The 17,699-nt window shown below is 52.2% G+C and overlaps 1 protein-coding gene across 1 annotated transcript in view; it reads right to left on the reverse strand.

The window, feature by feature from the left end:
- Positions 1-17,699, reverse strand: part of MFSD14A (major facilitator superfamily domain containing 14A) — a 561,753-nt gene that overhangs the window by 432,499 nt on the left and 111,555 nt on the right. The window contains exon 3 of the mRNA XM_069641591.1: positions 13,291-13,353. Within this exon, the coding sequence (XP_069497692.1) occupies positions 13,291-13,353 (63 nt within the window). The remainder of the gene's footprint in view (positions 1-13,290; positions 13,354-17,699) is intronic.

Below are 17,699 nucleotides of genomic sequence, written 5' to 3' on the forward strand. Positions count from 1 at the left end.
GGCACCCGCAGGGTTGTCCTCCATCTCGGGTATTATTCGCCCTGGCCATTGGACAGATGGCGGACTAAGTTAGAGAACGCCATGGTAAGCGAGGGATACGGTTGAAGGGTAACCCGGGGATTACTTCCTCATATGCAGACAACGTTATATAATATGTCGTCAGAGACCTGCAAGTGAATCTAGACCCGATTATGCATGATATCACTTATGGTGGCAAGTATTCTGTCTTTATAGTTAACTATACTAAAGCAGAGATTTTCTCACTGACGGCTGCCATGAAAGAACCATGTGGAGACTTTCCTTTGCGATGGGCGCCTGATCAGATTAAATATCTTGGGTTCACTGTGTCTAGGGATAGGAACACGCTCCTCTGCGATAACTACACTGCCCAGGAGCGATACGTGGAAGAGAGAATTAACAAGGTGGGCAACAGCCCCCCCACCCCCATCTCATTATCAGGTGGGCTGGCCCTAGTTAAAATGATATTACTGTCTAAACTACTGTACATTTTTGGCAATGTTTTCCTCTGCCCAGCCAAATCGTTGTTTCACAAGGATCCGTGTGTCCCTTGTGCAATTCTTGTGGCACGCGGGTGCCGTTTGGAAGAAATGGTTGGAAACGATACTGCCATATGACAGGGGTGGCTTCACAGCACTGCATTTTTAAATATATTTGCTGGCAATGCAGGCACAGTTCGCCACATATTGGTACTGGAATGGACAAGCCCTGCCACATGCTAAACTGGAGACATTAGTGGCAAGCGACTCTGATATTAGGACACCGTTACTCGATAGAAAATATAGGGACGACTGCGTATATGATCCAGTCCTTAGTACAGCCTGGTGCAATATTTATGCAAAACCTAGTGTGATGCATCTATACTATACGCAGCTCCCAGTGTGGAGATTCCCCGTCCTCACCGCCACATGGGATGGATTACTTATTTCATACTGGGAGCAGTTGGGATGTAGGGCACTGGTTCAGAGGGGAAAAACGTATCACACCGCAAATGTGGAAGCAGGAACACAGAGGCACAGCTCTTGAAATGATACAATATTTTAGACTGTTCAGTAGTCTCAGCATGGTGGGAGGTATACCCTGTAGATCCCCCTGAGGATGATGATCTTGTATAAATCACCAACTCCTGGGGAGGCCACAGGCTGTTGGCCACAATATATAAAATGATAATGGGCAAAATAGAGTTACTAAATCCCAGAGTGAGGCTAAGATGGGCTGCAGACATGGGTATGGACCCATTCAGATGGTCAGTGGCAACTGATGTGCTCTCATACCAAAACTGCATCACCGATCACAAGATTTATTTATTTATTTATTGTGCCTCTGTTAGGCGCTTATACAAGTAAATTGCGTTTTCAAAGCACCCACATGGCAACAGGGAGGGAACATGAGATTGAAAACAATGAATATACTGGAAGATAAAGACAAACCTACTAGGCCTTGTGAGCATTCAGAGCGTGCAAGTGCAGAGAGAGGGAGAGGGGCGTTAGTGCTGAAGTACCCGTGCTCGTGAGTGAGCAGCAGGTGTAAGTGCCAAAGTAGGAAGTGCTAGGGAATTTTCATCAGTAAAAAATAAATGGGTAAGAGTAGGACTACAGTGGTGAAGGCCAGTAAGTGACAAGGCAAGTGCAGTGTGGGAGACCAGGGCCCTGAAGGACACAAGGGCCCTGGTCACCAATCACAGCGACCTTGAGATTAGCAGAGGAGGGAAGAAGGGAAAGTCTTGAGGAGCCAGTCTTAAGCTAGTGCAGTATACGATCCTTAACAGGCTGTATTACACACCGAGCAGGATTGGTAAAATAAACCAGCTGGCAGACAGTGCATGCTGAGGTGCTGTCAGGAAGGCACAGACCACATGCACATGCTGTGGGGCTGTGAATGTCTGGTTGCTTTTTGGAAGTCTGCGATTAATACGCTGTCTGAGGTGGTGGGGGTACCGGTTGCTTGCTCGCCTATGGGGGCTTTATTTGGCCTGTGGTTAGACATTCCAGAGAAGCGATTGAGATCCTTTATAAGCATGGGGAGTATGGTGGCCAAACGATGCATTTTATGGAAGTCGAAAGACAAGACCCCGCCACGAGCCAAGGAGTGGTTGGCAGACCTGATGTGGGCCGTGAACAGTGAGGAAGCTTACATTGGGACAATGCCGATTACATCCAGACCCAAAAGGCATATGGGCAGAACTCTGTACATAACTGGCTAATCGACTTCCAGACTAAGGTCAGGGTATATGCGATGAGTGCGCAATGGGGGAGGGGGGTCGAAATGCCTGATCAATGGGGTGGAGGTTGTAATGTACAGAAATGTGTCAAGTGGAACTCATTTGGGTGCTCAATATTATTTTCTCGATTTTACCTGCACTGCGGATGTAAGCGCAATCTATTAATTTCTCCTGTTCAGAGTACTGTATTTCCCAACTGCCACGCTTAAAGTTTTTTTTTAAATCATGCTTTTCAAAAAGAACTGTTGTGTGCGAAAAACCTTTCTTACAGCAACCTTTCTCGCTCATTCCTGACTGTCTATCCACGATTCAGGAGTGGTGCACCTCCAATGATCTCTGCCTTGATGCCAGTAAGACTGAGATCCTTCACATGGTGAACCCCTGCTCCCGCTTTCCCTCTCTCACTCTGGCAGCCCTCCTTGGGCCCTATTCCTTCGCCTTCCTGTAAGGCAAAAAAACTTGGTGTCATCTTCGACTCCACTCTCTCCTTCTCTCCTCACTTTACAGACCTTCCCAAGAAGGCCCACTACCAATTTCACCTCCTCAGAGGTATTCCTCCTTTTCTCACTTTCCCCCAGAAGCTCCCCATCACCGGAGCTCTGGTTCTCTCTAGGCTGGACTACTGCAACAGCCTCTTTCTCAATCTGACTGGCTCTACTCTCCACCCTCTTCAACTAATTCAGAAGACAGCAAGACTTCTCATTGGCCTTAAGCCCAGCAACGGTATCTCTCCAGCCCTGAAATCTGTACACTGGCTCCCGGTGGCTGCAAGGCTCAAGCTCAAGACCCTCTGCATCGTCCACAAGGCTTTCTGGGGCCGGGGCCCGCATTACATCCAACTCCCTCTTCCAAAATACCTTCCTTCCCGAGCCCAACGCTCAGCTACCTCCAACTCTCTAAGGATCAGACACTTCTCCAGGCAGAGAGTGGAGGGTAGATCTCTCTCCTCTGCAGGTGCCTCCCTCTGAATTGGTCTGCCTGACCCTCTCAAACTTGAGCCGGACCACCTGAAGTTCAGGAAGCAGCTTAAGACTTTACTTTTCTCCTCTGCTTTCTCTCTCTTCCTCCCCTGCTGAACTACCGACTGGTTGCCTTGCTGCGCTCAGAGCCTCACTTGGTCTCAGGCCCCTCCATGATAAGTTTCCACTGCTTTGCCTCCGGGCCTTCCACGCACTCAAGGGCTGTAACTGTAACCTCCACAGTCCCCTGCCTCATTGCACTTCCCAGAGCCACGCTGTCCTTACTCAGAGCAATTGCTGCCCTGATTGCCCTTCCCATGCGGATGTCTGGCGGCGAGATGGAAAAGGGTGTCACTCCCAGGAGAGCAGCAGTGGGCCTTGTAAGCAAGAGAAATTTATGGCATGGAGTTTTTGACGGAATTGATATACGACCAGCGACCGTCACAGGAAATGGAATGGTCTCACTTCCTTGATAAATATATCCCCAGTGACCCAGAACCACAGTAGGTGTACAGAGAGGTGAATGTGGGTGGTTTGGAGTGGAGGACACTCAAGCACTGCCCTCAGAGGGGACCCTATGCACAATAGATAAAAGAAAGTCCCAACCGCTGAGGAGACTGACTGATGCAGCAATTCCAGAAAGTTATGATAGGGCCTCTACAACCTTTGTGTGCTTTTGGGGGGAGGGGGGGAGAATTGTTGGTTTTGCAATGTGATAACATTTTAGAATCGGCAGTAATTTGTGTACTGTGTCTACGGACCTGTCTCTACTGCTTTTTATTGAACTGACTGCTAATAAAATGTACATTTTTATTTTGTAGTATCTTTTTGAAAATTTGGTACTGAGAAAAAAAAAAAAAAGAAAAAAAAAAGACTGAAAAACCAATAATATAGCTTTATAATTAATGTATTTTTACAAGTGCAAAACACTTTCAAAGTGTTGCACCTACCAATTGTCCAGCAGAAGCAGGCCTCCAGAAAAGGTGCGTATTAGGCCTTTTTACGCATGAAAATCTTGTAAATATGACAGCTTTATTATTTTCCTGTGTACATTTACACACAGGTTTAGAGCAGAGGGCAGTGCAAAGGTCCGGTTACTTGACAGAAACCAGAAGGCTCCTTTTGATTTTTGTCTACATGGATGCAATTGCAAGCCTCCTCTGAAACAGAATGCATTTCTATGAAGCCTTTCAAAAAAAAAAAAAAACTGCACACTGTGATAAAAGGAATGGGTTCTTTCCATTCAGCTTCAGAAGCACTGTTCATATTTTCCTAGAATTTTAGGATTGTATAATTAATGAGATGGAAAACTAATTTGCAATTGAGAATTAATATTTTTAACAAATTATGCTTTTGTTTCCAGTGAAAGCAAACCATTATTTCACAATTGTATTTGAATGCTGTGAGCATAATCATGGGGAGGCACATCATTTTTACGCTTCCAATTTAATTTACCCTCTAATTATAAAAACAGTGTGTAAAATGATGACTATGCACAGTCTAGTTTACATCCATTCAACCTCGCAGTCAATGGGGTACATTACTATAAATGGTCAGATTCAGCAGAGTCTTTGCTAAAGAGTGAGTGATTGTCATTACACCAATCACAGGTGTTCTAGCCTCTCAAATCTTCAAGACTACAATTAAAGCATCCAAAACCTGACTCTCCAGGAAATGCATGCACTGGTCAAAAACAAACAAATGAAAGTTAATTGGTAATTGAAATAGAAACTCAGCAAAACCTGTCCCTGTGATAATCCAGATAGGTATTAACTTTATGTAGCTCTTCATAAATGGTGTATCCAACATCTAGGTACTGTGATTTATTATACCTCAGTCGATACTCAGTTAACCGACTTCTGAAGGATGTTAGCCAATAAGATAGCTCAGCCAGTTGAGCACTCGTCGTTGCAATCTGTGCGTGATCTGTAGGTTGTAGCTTCGAATCCCGGCAAGTCCAACTCAGCATTTCACCCTTTTGCACGGTTGTATGATAACATTGGCATACCATTTAGTAGTACTAGCTCCAGGAAATGAGGACTTTCATTAAACATCAAAGGACAATTCTGCTATCGAACCTCAAAACACACAATACAAATCATGTTTGCTTTACGATGTAATTGGCTAGGTTTTTGTGATTTCAACATTTAAATATATACATGTGAGATCAAATGGCCAGACCTTAGAGAAATAATGAAAGTTGTATTCCGTCATTGCAGAACTCTTAAAAATCACATTTACTCTCAAAGTTTAATACTCCCACCTCAAAATCTTATCTGGAGCACGGAGCAGAAGCATACACGGGTATGCGACATGTGGAGTGGACAAACCATAGCAGAAGGAGTTAGAGAAGTCTCCCTAGGATGAGGGCTAATAAAAAGGTACATGCCCTTAAAAAAACTAAAATATACATCAATGGTGGAGCACTTGTCAAGGGACTCTCCACTCTGATACTCTTACACAATAGAATTTTTTTTATGAAAGCACGAATGACCAAAGTAATTTAGTTATATACTACATCCATCTTCTGGCTTGAGTATTTCAAGTCAGACTCTAGCTTAAAGCACAAACAGCAAGGACTGCATATTTATTTCAGTCAGTCCAATAAAAGCAATTGCTCAAAGCTTAGAAAGTAAATTTTGCATTAATCAATTCAGATAGCATTATGCAAATGTATTAGTTTTCAATTGGGGATCATTTGTATGGATTTGTATTGTGGCGACTAACCAGGTTACTCACCGTAGTGACCACCTTACTCCTAGTCCATAGTCCCCTTTCCTCCATACTTATGGGACATTCCTCCGTCCTGTGGGACGGGACCGGAGCACTTTGAAAAAGCATAAAAAATGTTGCAAACATTTAGTCCTTCCTCTCTTTCTGCACGGGGCAGAGCACGTAGCCGTAACCCCGCCCTTCTCGGCTCCGCCCCACGCATTGTCCATCAGTCCTTTTCTATCGCCAGGTCAGAGACCTTTAAGCAATAACAGAGTAACCTTGTTAGAGGGGACGGCGGGCAGGCGTATGAAGGAAAGGGGACTATGGACTAGGAGTAAGGTGGTCACTACGGTGAGTAACCTGGTTATACTCCTACGTCCCGTCCTCTTTCCTCCATACTTATGGGAGATTCCCAAGCACTCCTCATAGGAACTACGGGTGGATGGAAAACCCCCTACTGAAAAAGGTTCTTCAGCACAGCCTGGCCAAACTGAGCATCAGATCTGGAGCTAAGGTCTAGACAATAATGCTTACAAAAAGCTGATGGGGAGGCCCAAGTAGCCGCCTTTGCGATGGTCTCCCAGGGGACATATTTCTGAAAGGCAACTGCAGCTGCCTTGCCCCGCACCAGGTTTGCATGAATACCTTTAGGAGGCTGCAGTCCTTGGACAATGTAAGACTCCGTAATACAGGCAGCGATCCATCTGGAGATAGTCGCCTTAGAGGCCTGCTTACCTTGTGGATTACCCAAGGTCACCAACAGTTGAGAAGAGCTCCTTAATTCAGAAGTTCTGTCCAGATAGAACTTAAGACCCCTTCTAACATCGAAGCAGTGCAGAACCCTTTCTGCTTCTGAAGCAGGGTTCGGGAAGACCAGCAGGGAGATTGACTGATTTAGATGGAAATCAGAGACCACCTTCGGCAGGAAAGAAGGTTTGTCCGTAGGACCACCCTATCCTAGTGAAAAACCAAGAAGGGATGCTCCACCGACAAAGCCTGGAGCTCACTCACGCCTCGCTGAGGTCACAGCAACCAATAAGGACCCATTCCACGACAGGTGCTTGAGGTCCACCGTGGCCATTGGTTCGAAGGATTTATGGCACAACGCCGTAAGGACCGCATTTAGATCCCACGACGGGTGCGGATTAGGAACCGGGGGATAAAGGTGCGTCAAACCTGCAAAATGTTTCTTAACCACTGGATTAGACAGAGTATGAGCATTGGTCCGTAGACAGGTAGGCGGATACCGCCGAAAGATACGTTCTGCATGACAGAACGTGAATTCCCAACTCTGCTAGGTGGGATACAAAGGACAGTACTGTGTCAATCGTAGTCGCCCTTGGGTCCAGTTGTTTGTGTAAACACCAATGACAGAACCTGAGCCATTTGCTTCTGTACTGAGACCTCGTCGCGGGTTTCCTGGCTGCCTGAATAATGCGCATGCTATCCGCAGACAGGTTGAGATGTTCTAAAGACCTGAACTCGGGCACCATGCCGCCAAGCTGAACGATTGTGGGGAGGGGCTGCCACAGCTGTTGATCCGGCAGAGGCAGGAAAGCATAAGCCCTCATGTTGTGCCATGGAATCTCGAGAGCATCCCCCAGAGAGGAGGCTCCCAGCCCGTTTCTGGAGGCATACAGAGGAAGCTTCCCATTTGCTGCTGTCGCAAAGAGGTCCACTTCCAGAGTGCCCCAACGCAGGAAAATCCATGAGAGGATCTCCGCCTTCAATTCCTACTCGTAGCTGACCATCGTCCGCCGACTGAGGGCATCTGCCGTGACATTCAGCTGGCCCGGAATGTGTACTGCAACTAGCCAGAAACCATGACGAACCACCCACTCCCAAATCTGGATGGACAGGTCCAAAAGAGGAGGAGACTTGGTGCCCCCCTGCTTGTTGATGTAATACATTGACACCACATTGTCCGTGCGGATACGGACCACTTTGTTGGCAATGATAGGTCTGAACGCCTTGAGCGCTAGGAAGATCGCCAAAAACTCCAGATGATTTATGTGGAGGAGCTTGTCCTGAGGCGACCAAAGATCTGAGACCTGAAGAAGATCCAATGTCGCACCCAACCCTAGAAGGGAGGAGTCCGTCGTGACGTTTACCATAGAGGGTGGGTCCTGAAAACCCTGCCCCCACCGGACAGGTTGCTGAGAGACGACCACCACTCCAGGTCCGCTCTCCTGGAAGCCGGAATCATTATCAATTTGGAGTCCGGATCGGCAGCCTAACGCCAAGAACTCCGAAGAGCCTTCTGAGTCCGCCTCATCTTGAGATGAGCAAGAGGAAGAGCCAATACGCACGAGGCCATGAGACCCAGAAGCCTCTGGAACCACCAGGCCGACATGCTCCCCGACTGCGCAAAAATCTGACACGTGGCCAACAGATCCACCATTCTGTCGCCGGTCAGGTAAACTCTGCAGTAGATCGTGTTCCAGCGAAAACCCAGGAAAATCAAGTCCTGAGAAACCGTCATGGAAGATTTCCGCCAGTTCACCAACAGCCCGAGGTTGAACAGGAGCTGGAGGAGAGACTGAAGATTGCACGCGGCTTTCAACGGGCAAGGGATGCGTAAGAGCCAGTCGTCTAAATACGGATACACATGGATGCCCTGCAGACGAAGATAGGCCGCGATCACAGACATGATCTTCATGAAGAAACGCGGCGCCGAGCTGAGGCCAAAAGGAGGCACTCGAAACTGGAAGTGCTCCTCTCCCACAGAGAAACAGATATATCCTGTGTGGATTCCAGATCAGAATATGCATGTACGCATCCTGAAGGTCCACCACGCTGAGCCAATCGCCCATCTGCAAGGAGGACCGTATCTGGCCGGGCGTGATCATCTTGAATTTCTCTTGGGGTAGGAAAAGACTGAACTGGGAAAGGTCTAGGATGGTGCGCAGGCCAGCCTGGTTGGGTTTGGGCACTGTAAACAGCCGGGAGTAGAAGCCCTCCCCTCGCTCCACAAGGGGAACGGGTTCCACAGCTCTGAGGTCCGACAGTTTCTGAATCTCGGCTCTTAGAGAGGACGATCCCGACTGCTGGAAAGGAGGGTTGAAGCGTGGGGTAGGGAGGTAAGGGTAAGCGGAAGCCCGCCCAAGATACTGACAAGACCCACCTGTCCTGTGATGGTCTGCCACGCCTCCCAATGAGACGCAATGCGTCCTCCCACCAGGGTCTCGTGCGAGTGCGGAGAGCACTCATTTGGCGGGTTTTTCGGTGGTGTTATCACCTGAACCTGAGAAGGAGACTGAGGAGCGGGAGAAAAGGAGTCCGTTGCTGCCTTCGGCAGGAATTACCCAAAGGGGTAACCACTCTGAGGGATTTCCGATCTAGAAACCCTCTGAAACCAGAGGACAAGCTTTGCGACAACAGTCTCTGGGTTCTAAAAGGAGTTTTAACCAGGACGAACCAGGACTTAGCTGTCTGGGTGCTGTCCTTCGTTTTGGTCAGCTCCACATCCGTTGAGGAATGGAAAAGCTCCTTACCGTCAAACGGCGGGTCCAACACCTTGTCCTGCACCTCCTTTGAGAACTTGAGGTATCAACTCCCAGCATAAGGCCCAGAGCCGAAGTGTCGACCTGATGAGCCGCGGCCGCCAGCAGATCCTGGGCCAAGACCGTGGCATCGGACAATCCCGCCTTAAAGTCCTCCAGCGGCTCGACCGGGATGAATTCCTCAAACTCCGACAGAATTTCCACATTTTCATATTCACCCCCACTAACACAAGTTCCGCATTGGCCTGCCGGAGCTACAGGGCTGAGTTAGCAAAAATCTTCCTCCCAAGGGAGTCGAGGAGGTTGTCCTCCTTCCCCAGGACCTGATTAGCCGTCGGTAGACGAAGATGCTGCAGGCCTTGACTGTAAAGTGGTCGCAGCCACCACCGTTGTGGAGGGGGGCGGACAAGATGCTAGGGCCACCTCTTCCGAAGAATGCAGCCTGTAGCGCACTTCAATTTTCTTATTGACGAAAAGTCCAGAGTGTGGCTTCTCCCAGAATCTACGGACCTCGACTAAAACGTCCTTCTGCAAGAGCAGGCCAGTATGCTCCGAAGGAGATGAGGCGAACGCCCCCGAAAGCACACCCTCCTGCGGAGCTGGTGCCGCGGGCACTGGAACATCCAATAGACACATCATGTCCAGCACACGGTTGTGGAAAGCTCAAATAGAGCGGGGCTGGTCTTCGCTTGTCCTGATCGCCCTGCGCATCATCCGACATGTCAGGGTCTTGCTGAACTACGTCGGGCACCGCCTGGAGGCAAGGGTGGAAGGGTAGGGGAGGCACCGTAGGCAAAGGCAGCAACGGCGGAACCACCGGAGGCGCGGGTGGAGCCGGAGGCGCAGGCAGGCATATCTTCCTAAAAAGACCCTTGAAATACTCCCTCATGGGGTCGGTATGCATGAGTGTCTGAAATATGCCGAAAAAGGCATCCTCCGGAGATGGCTTTGGAGCTACCGGAGGAGGCCTCTCAGGAGGAGGATAATTCCAGGGACCCAGAGGGGAGGGTTGCCAAACAGGCCCATCCCCAGAAGTGTCCACAAAAATCAAGGGTGCCGAACCCACAGGCAGCGAGATGTTGTGCGGAAGGGGCATCCCAGCGTTCCAGTCGTAAACTGGACGAAACGGATGCGCACAAGGAACCATATATGTTCACCCACAGAAACAGTTCCTACACCTGAGGCCGATGGCGTAGTTGTAGGGGAAGCGCCCATAATGGCTGCCGCGGTCGTGGCGGGAACGGCCACCATTTTGCCGTCACCTGAGGGGAACTGCGGCACATGTGGAAGTGAGGCAGGGGTCCCCACCGGTGGATCAGGGGTCTTCATTTTAGCCTTTACACAAAGAACCTCGGCCGAGCCGGTACTATGTGGCCTGGAATGTTTCTGCGACATGCCAATAGCCAAACTAGCCTTCACAGGAAGGACCTCGGCACTGCTGGTAAAGGAGGAACTACCACTCCTGCCCCCTCAACAGTTCTGGCATCACCACAAGAGCGGGAACGGTGAGAAAACGCTTTCACCGATAAGGCCTTCTCAGGCCTCTCAGAAATTTTGGTTTCCTTAGCCTCTGTACAAGGGACCTCGGACCCAAGTCCGGTCGCAGCCTTCCCACCACGGGCCTCGAACATGTGTTCGGTAACACCAAGCCCAGCCGAGGCCTTGGGGCGCACCCCGGTACTTTTGAGGGAAGCCGCTAAAGAGGCCTCAGAGCGAGCTCCGGTACCCCACGACTCAGTAGAACTAGGTCTACAAGCAGCCCCCACAGGAGGGGCCTCTGAGTGTACTCCGGTATCCTCAGAGAAAACTCTGGTATACTTATTAGGCCCCGAAGGCACCTCGGGGCAAGCCCCGGTGATGGAGCTGTCGACGCTCCTCCCGGACCGGGAAGAACCTGGGAAGAACCAGGGAAGGTGTCTCCCAGCCGGGGTGCTCTGAAAAGTAAAGTACTTACCGGGCGTTTCTTCTTTTTGTCGATGAAAGATTGAAAATGCGAAGGAGGAGTACGCTGAACACCTCCTCCCACCACTCTAACCAACGTTGAAGTGTCCGGACCGAAAGAGAAGCACAATAAAAACGGGAGTCCCAATGGAGATCCGGACCCAAACACTCTAAACAAAGAGGATGGAAATCCGCCCTTGCGAAGCGTCGACGACACGAGGAACAATCTGGAAAGTCTAGTTTAAAACGACATAGACAGATTATTACGCGATCGCTAGCGAGAGCCAGAGGAGGAGGAAATAAAGGAAGATATTCTTCAGTAGATGCAAGTGCGTCAAGTCCGAACGAGCAGAGAAAAGGACTGATGGGCGAGGCGCGGGGCGGAGCCGAGAAGGACGGGGTTACGGCCGCGTGCTGTGCCCCGCGCACAGAAAGAGAGGAAGAACAAAAAAATTGTGCTAACTTTTTTATGCTTTTTCAAAGTGCTCCGGTCCCGTCCCACAGGACGGAGGAATGTGCCATAAGTATGGAGGAAAGGGGACAGGACGTTTTAGTAATAAGGGCAACGTTATGGGAGGCTGTCTAGGAAATGCAATCCAATCCCCCACTTGTTAGTAGTGCCAATGTGTGGTGAGGCAGTGGGTTTTTCCTGTAATCTGCATTTATTAGCAGCGATGATACACCTCAAGTGGCACAATGCCGGATGCTTTCTCTGAGTTTTGGTTACCTTGCTGATGAGCATGTGTGGTGTTTGGCACAGAGGTAGGCCTTTAAGAGTAAACATTTCAACTAGGATGCACAATCAATAAACTTGCATACTGATCAATGACCTACCTTCTTGAATATAGTTTTTGTAGTAGAGAAGTTTATTTCGGGGATACAACAATGTACCCATAAAAAATGCAGCAAAAGACAACCAAATTACAAATCAACACGTGTACAAAAGATTCCAACATCATTAAAACTATAAAAACATTCAAAAGTTACAAAATAGAACATTTCAGGCAGACTTCAATAAAAATGTTCGCAGATAACGCAGTCTTTAAAAATGACAAGAGAGCACAGCCCACACAAACGGAGTCCGCCCATAGAAGGTAACAGAGAGCAGGTTCATAGTGACGGAATCCCTGGCCCCTTAAGAGTGGTTCAAGCGTGTGCTCTCTAATGGGCAAAATGGCTAGCCAAAACAAAAGTGTGGCAAGTCCTCTTTAAGCGCATCACAAAAGACACACAATTGGTTCTCATTCCCATTAGACCAGGCAGCCACTACTGCTCTAACATGAATACAATTCAAACGTGCCCTGGTAATGCGCTGAGAAGGATTCCGAGCCCATCGCAAATACTTCTGGAGACCTGGATCCGCAATAATAATGTGTTTCCTATTAGCAGGTCTCATGATCTCAGAAGACTCCCTTTAATCCAGGATATGCTGGCGCACACTAGCTTTCACAAACTTCAAAACATAGCAAGACACAACTTCTGTCATATATAGAAATATTGAGCTTCCACCAGTGTGGCTTTTACAATGACTAAGACAGGGGGGGGGTCTTCAAATGGGGTCCATGGGCACATTAAAGATGTGTACTTGCATACTCTCCCAGAAAAAGTAGCTTTTCCTACTTAATGGTTGGTTAGGCCATATTCAAACCAATGTCACTTTTCTATTGAATACAAATTATTCTACCCAAATTGCTAGATGTTTTTCTCTGATGAAGTACAATATTTATACTATTTTTAATGCACATTGTTCTTGAAAGAAACATTGTATATGGGAAGATAGAACAATGATATTCTTAGGGTGTTGCGCTAGACAAGTACTGCTTCCTACGATGAAACACTACCTCAATAGTACACTTCTGTTGAAAACTGACATATGGTTCCCACAACAGTAGGTCTTGTTGGAAAATATCAGAGCCGAGTGCTGACGGCTTACCTTTACACCTTGGATCAGACCGTTCATTAGAAAAGTGTGCTTTGGGAAGGTTTCATGCAAAACCTATAATGGAAGAAAGGAGATAGGGAGTTGAAAAGATGTGATGCGGTTAGTGAAAGCAATATGGAGCAATGCCAATAAAGACAAATAAAATGTTTCATTTTTTTTTTCAGAGCTATGCAAAGGCAACATCCACACCACAAATATCCCCATCCTAAATTGTGAGCAGGTTAGATGCTCCAGAATGAAAATAAAGCACATTTTTGAAAGATTCCCACGATGTAGTACAAGTTAGCATTACATCCCGAGGATCAATGGATACTTAAGGGAATTGATTAACTAGGGCAGGGGGCTGCAACCTTTGACTCTCCTGATGTTTTTGACTACAACTCCCACTATCACTAGACAGAACAGCCAATAACGAAGGGTCATAGGAGCCCTCTTCAAAACATTGAGAGCTCCCCCGGAACAAAGCGGTATCGACAACACCATTACATTTCAGAAATAGATGCAAATTATATTGAACATGATCCCTGCATAATATACTAAAGAGGAGGGGAGTGGTTGGGGTGGGGTGGGAGATTGGGGAGGAAAGTAGGGTCGGGGTTCGGAGGTGAGGGGGTGGCATGAGTGGAGCAGAGGGTGGCTGAACAGAGAGGGTGGGTGGGTGGGTGTTGAGGGAAGGGAGGAGGGTGGGTTGGTGGGTGGGTGGGTGTTGAGGGAGGAGAGGGTGGGTGGGTGGGTGTTGAGGGAGGAGAGGGTGGGTGGGTGGGTGTTGAGGGAGGAGAGGGTGGGTGGGTGGGTGTTGAGGGAGGAGAGGGTGGGTGGGTGGGTGTTGAGGGAGGAGAGGGTGGGTGGGTGGGTGTTGAGGGAGGAGAGGGTGGGTGGGTGGGTGTTGAGGGAGGAGAGGGTGGGTGGGTGGGTGTTGAGGGAGGAGAGGGTGGGTGGGTGGGTGTTGAGGGAGGAGAGGGTGGGTGGGTGGGTGTTGAGGGAGGAGAGGGTGGGTGGGTGGGTGTTGAGGGAGGAGAGGGTGGGTGGGTGGGTGTTGAGGGAGGAGAGGGTGGGTGGGTGTTGAGGGAGGAGAGGGTGGGTGGGTGGGTGTTGAGGGAGGAGAGGGTGGGTGGGTGGGTGTTGAGGGAGGAGAGGGTGGGTGGGTGGGTGTTGAGGGAGGAGAGGGTGGGTGGGTGTTGAGGGAGGAGAGGGTGGGTGGGTGTTGAGGGAGGAGAGGGTGGGTGGGTGTTGAGGGAGGAGAGGGTGGGTGGGTGGGTGTTGAGGGAGGAGAGGGTGGGTGGGTGGGTGTTGAGGGAGGAGAGGGTGGGTGGGTGGGTGTTGAGGGAGGAGAGGGAGGAGAGGGTGGGTGGGTGGGTGGGTGTTGAGGGAGGAGAGGGTGGGTGGGTGGGTGTTGAGGGAGGAGAGGGAGGAGAGGGTGGGTGGGTGGGTGTTGAGGGAGGAGAGGGAGGAGTGGGTGGGTGGGTGGGTGTTGAGGGAGGAGAGGGAGGAGTGGGTGGGTGGGTGGGTGTTGAGGGAGGAGAGGGAGGAGTGGGTGGGTGGGTGGGTGGGTGTTGAGGGAGGAGAGGGAGGAGTGGGTGGGTGGGTGGGTGGGTGTTGAGGGAGGAGAGGGAGGAGTGGGTGGGTGGGTGGGTGGGTGTTGAGGGAGGAGAGGGAGGAGTGGGTGGGTGGGTGGGTGGGTGTTGAGGGAGGAGAGGGAGGAGTGGGTGGGTGGGTGGGTGTTGAGGGAGGAGAGGGTGGGTGGGTGGGTGTTGAGGGAGGAGAGGGTGGGTGGGTGGGTGTTGAGGGAGGAGAGGGTGGGTGGGTGGGTGTTGAGGGAGGAGAGGGTGGGTGGGTGGGTGTTGAGGGAGGAGAGGGTGGGTGGGTGGGTGTTGAGGGAGGAGAGGGTGGGTGGGTGGGTGTTGAGGGAGGAGAGGGTGGGTGGGTGGGTGTTGAGGGAGGAGAGGGGGGTGGGTGGTGAGGGAGGAGAGGGTGGGTGGGTGGGTGTTGAGGGAGGAGAGGGTGGGTGGGTGGGTGTTGAGGGAGGAGAGGGTGGGTGGGTGGGTGTTGAGGGAGGAGAGGGAGGGTGGGGGTGGGTGGGTGTTGAGGGAGGAGAGGGAGGGTGGGTGGGTGGGTGTTGAGGGAGGAGAGGGTGGGGTGGGTGGGTGGGTGTTGAGGGAGGAGAGGGTGGGTGGGTGGGTGGGTGTTGAGGGAGGAGAGGGAGGAGAGGGTGGGTGGGTGGGTGGGTGTTGAGGGAGGAGAGGGAGGAGTGGGTGGGTGGGTGGGTGGGTGTTGAGGGAGGAGAGGGAGGAGTGGGTGGGTGGGTGGGTGTTGAGGGAGGAGAGGGAGGAGTGGGTGGGTGGGTGGGTGTTGAGGGAGGAGAGGGAGGAGTGGGTGGGTGGGTGGGTGTTGAGGGAGGAGTGGGTGGGTGGGTGGGTGGGTGGGTGGGTGTTGAGGGAGGAGTGGGTGGGTGGGTGGTGGGTGTTGAGGGAGGAGAGGGTGGGTGGGTGGGTGTTGAGGGAGGAGAGGGAGGAGGGTGGGTGGGTGGGTGTTGAGGAGGAGAGGGAGGGTGGGTGGGTGTTGAGGGAGGAGAGGGAGGAGTGGGTGGGTGGGTGGGTGTTGAGGGAGGAGAGGGAGGAGTGGGTGGGTGGGTGGGTGTTGAGGGAGGAGAGGGAGTGGGTGGGTGGGTGGGTGTTGAGGGAGGAGTGGGTGGGTGGGGTGTTGAGGGAGGAGTGGGTGGGTGGGTGGGTGTTGAGGGAGGAGTGGGTGGGTGGGTGGGTGTTGAGGGAGGAGTGGGTGGGTGGGTGGGTGTTGAGGGAGGAGTGGGTGGGTGGGTGGGTGTTGAGGGAGGAGTGGGTGGGTGGGTGGGTGTTGAGGGAGGAGTGGGTGGGTGGGTGGGTGTTGAGGGAGGAGTGGGTGGGTGGGTGGGTGTGAGGGAGGAGAGGGTGGGTGGGTGGGTGTTGAGGGAGGAGAGGGTGGGTGGGTGGGTGTTGAGGGAGGAGAGGGTGGGTGGGTGGGTGTTGAGGGAGGAGAGGGTGGGTGGGTGGTGTTGAGGGAGGAGAGGGTGGGTGGGTGGGTGTTGAGGGAGGAGAGGGTGGGTGGGTGGGTGTTGAGGGAGGAGAGGGTGGGTGGGTGGGTGTTGAGGGAGGAGAGGGTGGGTGGGTGGGTGTTGAGGGAGGAGAGGGTGGGTGGGTGGGTGTTGAGGGAGGAGGTGGGTGGGTGGGTGTTGAGGGAGGAGAGGGTGGGTGGGTGGGTGTTGAGGGAGGAGAGGGTGGGTGGGTGGGTGTTGAGGGAGGAGAGGGTGGGTGGGTGGGTGTTGAGGGAGGAGAGGGTGGGTGGGTGGGTGGGTGTTGAGGGAGGAGAGGGTGGGTGGGTGGGTGTTGAGGGAGGAGAGGGAGGAGTGGGTGGGTGGGTGGGTGGGTGTTGAGGGAGGAGAGGTGGGTGGGTGGGTGTTGAGGGAGGAGAGGGTGGGTGGGTGGTGGGTGTTGAGGGAGGAGAGGGAGGAGGTGGGTGGGTGGGTGGGTGTTGAGGGAGGAGAGGGAGGAGTGGGTGGGTGGGTGGGTGGGGGAGAGGGAGGAGTGGGTGGGTGGGTGGGTGTGAGGGAGGAAGGGAGGAGTGGGTGGGTGTGGGTGGGTGTTGAGGGAGGAGAGGGAGGGTGGGTGGTGGGTGGGTGTTGAGGGAGGAGAGGGTGGGGTGGGTGGGTGTTGAGGGAGGAGAGGGTGGGTGGGTGGGTGGGTGTTGAGGGAGGAGAGGGTGGGTGGGTGGGTGGGTGTTGAGGGAGGAGGGTGGGTGGGTGGGTGGGTGTTGAGGGAGGAGAGGGTGGGTGGGTGGGTGTTGAGGGAGGAGAGGGTGGGTGGGTGGGTGGTTGAGGGAGGAGTGGGTGGGTGGGTGGGTGTTGAGGGAGGAGAGGGAGGAGTGGGTGGGTGGGTGGGTGTTGAGGGAGGAGAGGGTGGGTGGGTGGGGTGGGTGAGGGAGGAGAGGGTGGGTGGGTGGGTGTGGGGGAGGAGAGGGTGGGTGGGTGGGTGGGTGTTGAGGGAGGAGTGGGTGGGTGGGTGGGTGTTGAGGAGGAGTGGGTGGGTGGGTGGGTGTTGAGGGAGGAGGGGTGGGTGGGTGGGTGTGAGGGAGGAGAGGGTGGGTGGGTGGTTGAGGGAGGAGAGGGGGGTGGGTGGGTGGTGTGAGGGAGGAGAGGGTGGGTGGGGTGGGTGTTGAGGGAGGAGAGGGTGGGTGGGTGGGGTGGTGAGGGAGGAGAGGGTGGGTGGGGGGTGGGTGTTGAGGGAGGAGAGGTGGGGGTGGGTGGGGTGAGGGAGGAAGGTGGGTGGGTGGGTGGGTGTTGAGGGGAGAGATGGGAGGGGGATGGGGGTGGGTGGGTGTTGAGGGGGGAGAGGGTGGGGGGGGTGGGTGGTGTAGCGGAGGGGGTGGGT

This window comes from Ambystoma mexicanum, chromosome 1q (genome assembly GCF_040938575.1).
Source record: "Ambystoma mexicanum isolate Mex_15411 chromosome 1q, UKY_AmexF1_1, whole genome shotgun sequence".
In the NCBI taxonomy this organism is placed as follows: domain Eukaryota; kingdom Metazoa; phylum Chordata; class Amphibia; order Caudata; family Ambystomatidae; genus Ambystoma; species Ambystoma mexicanum.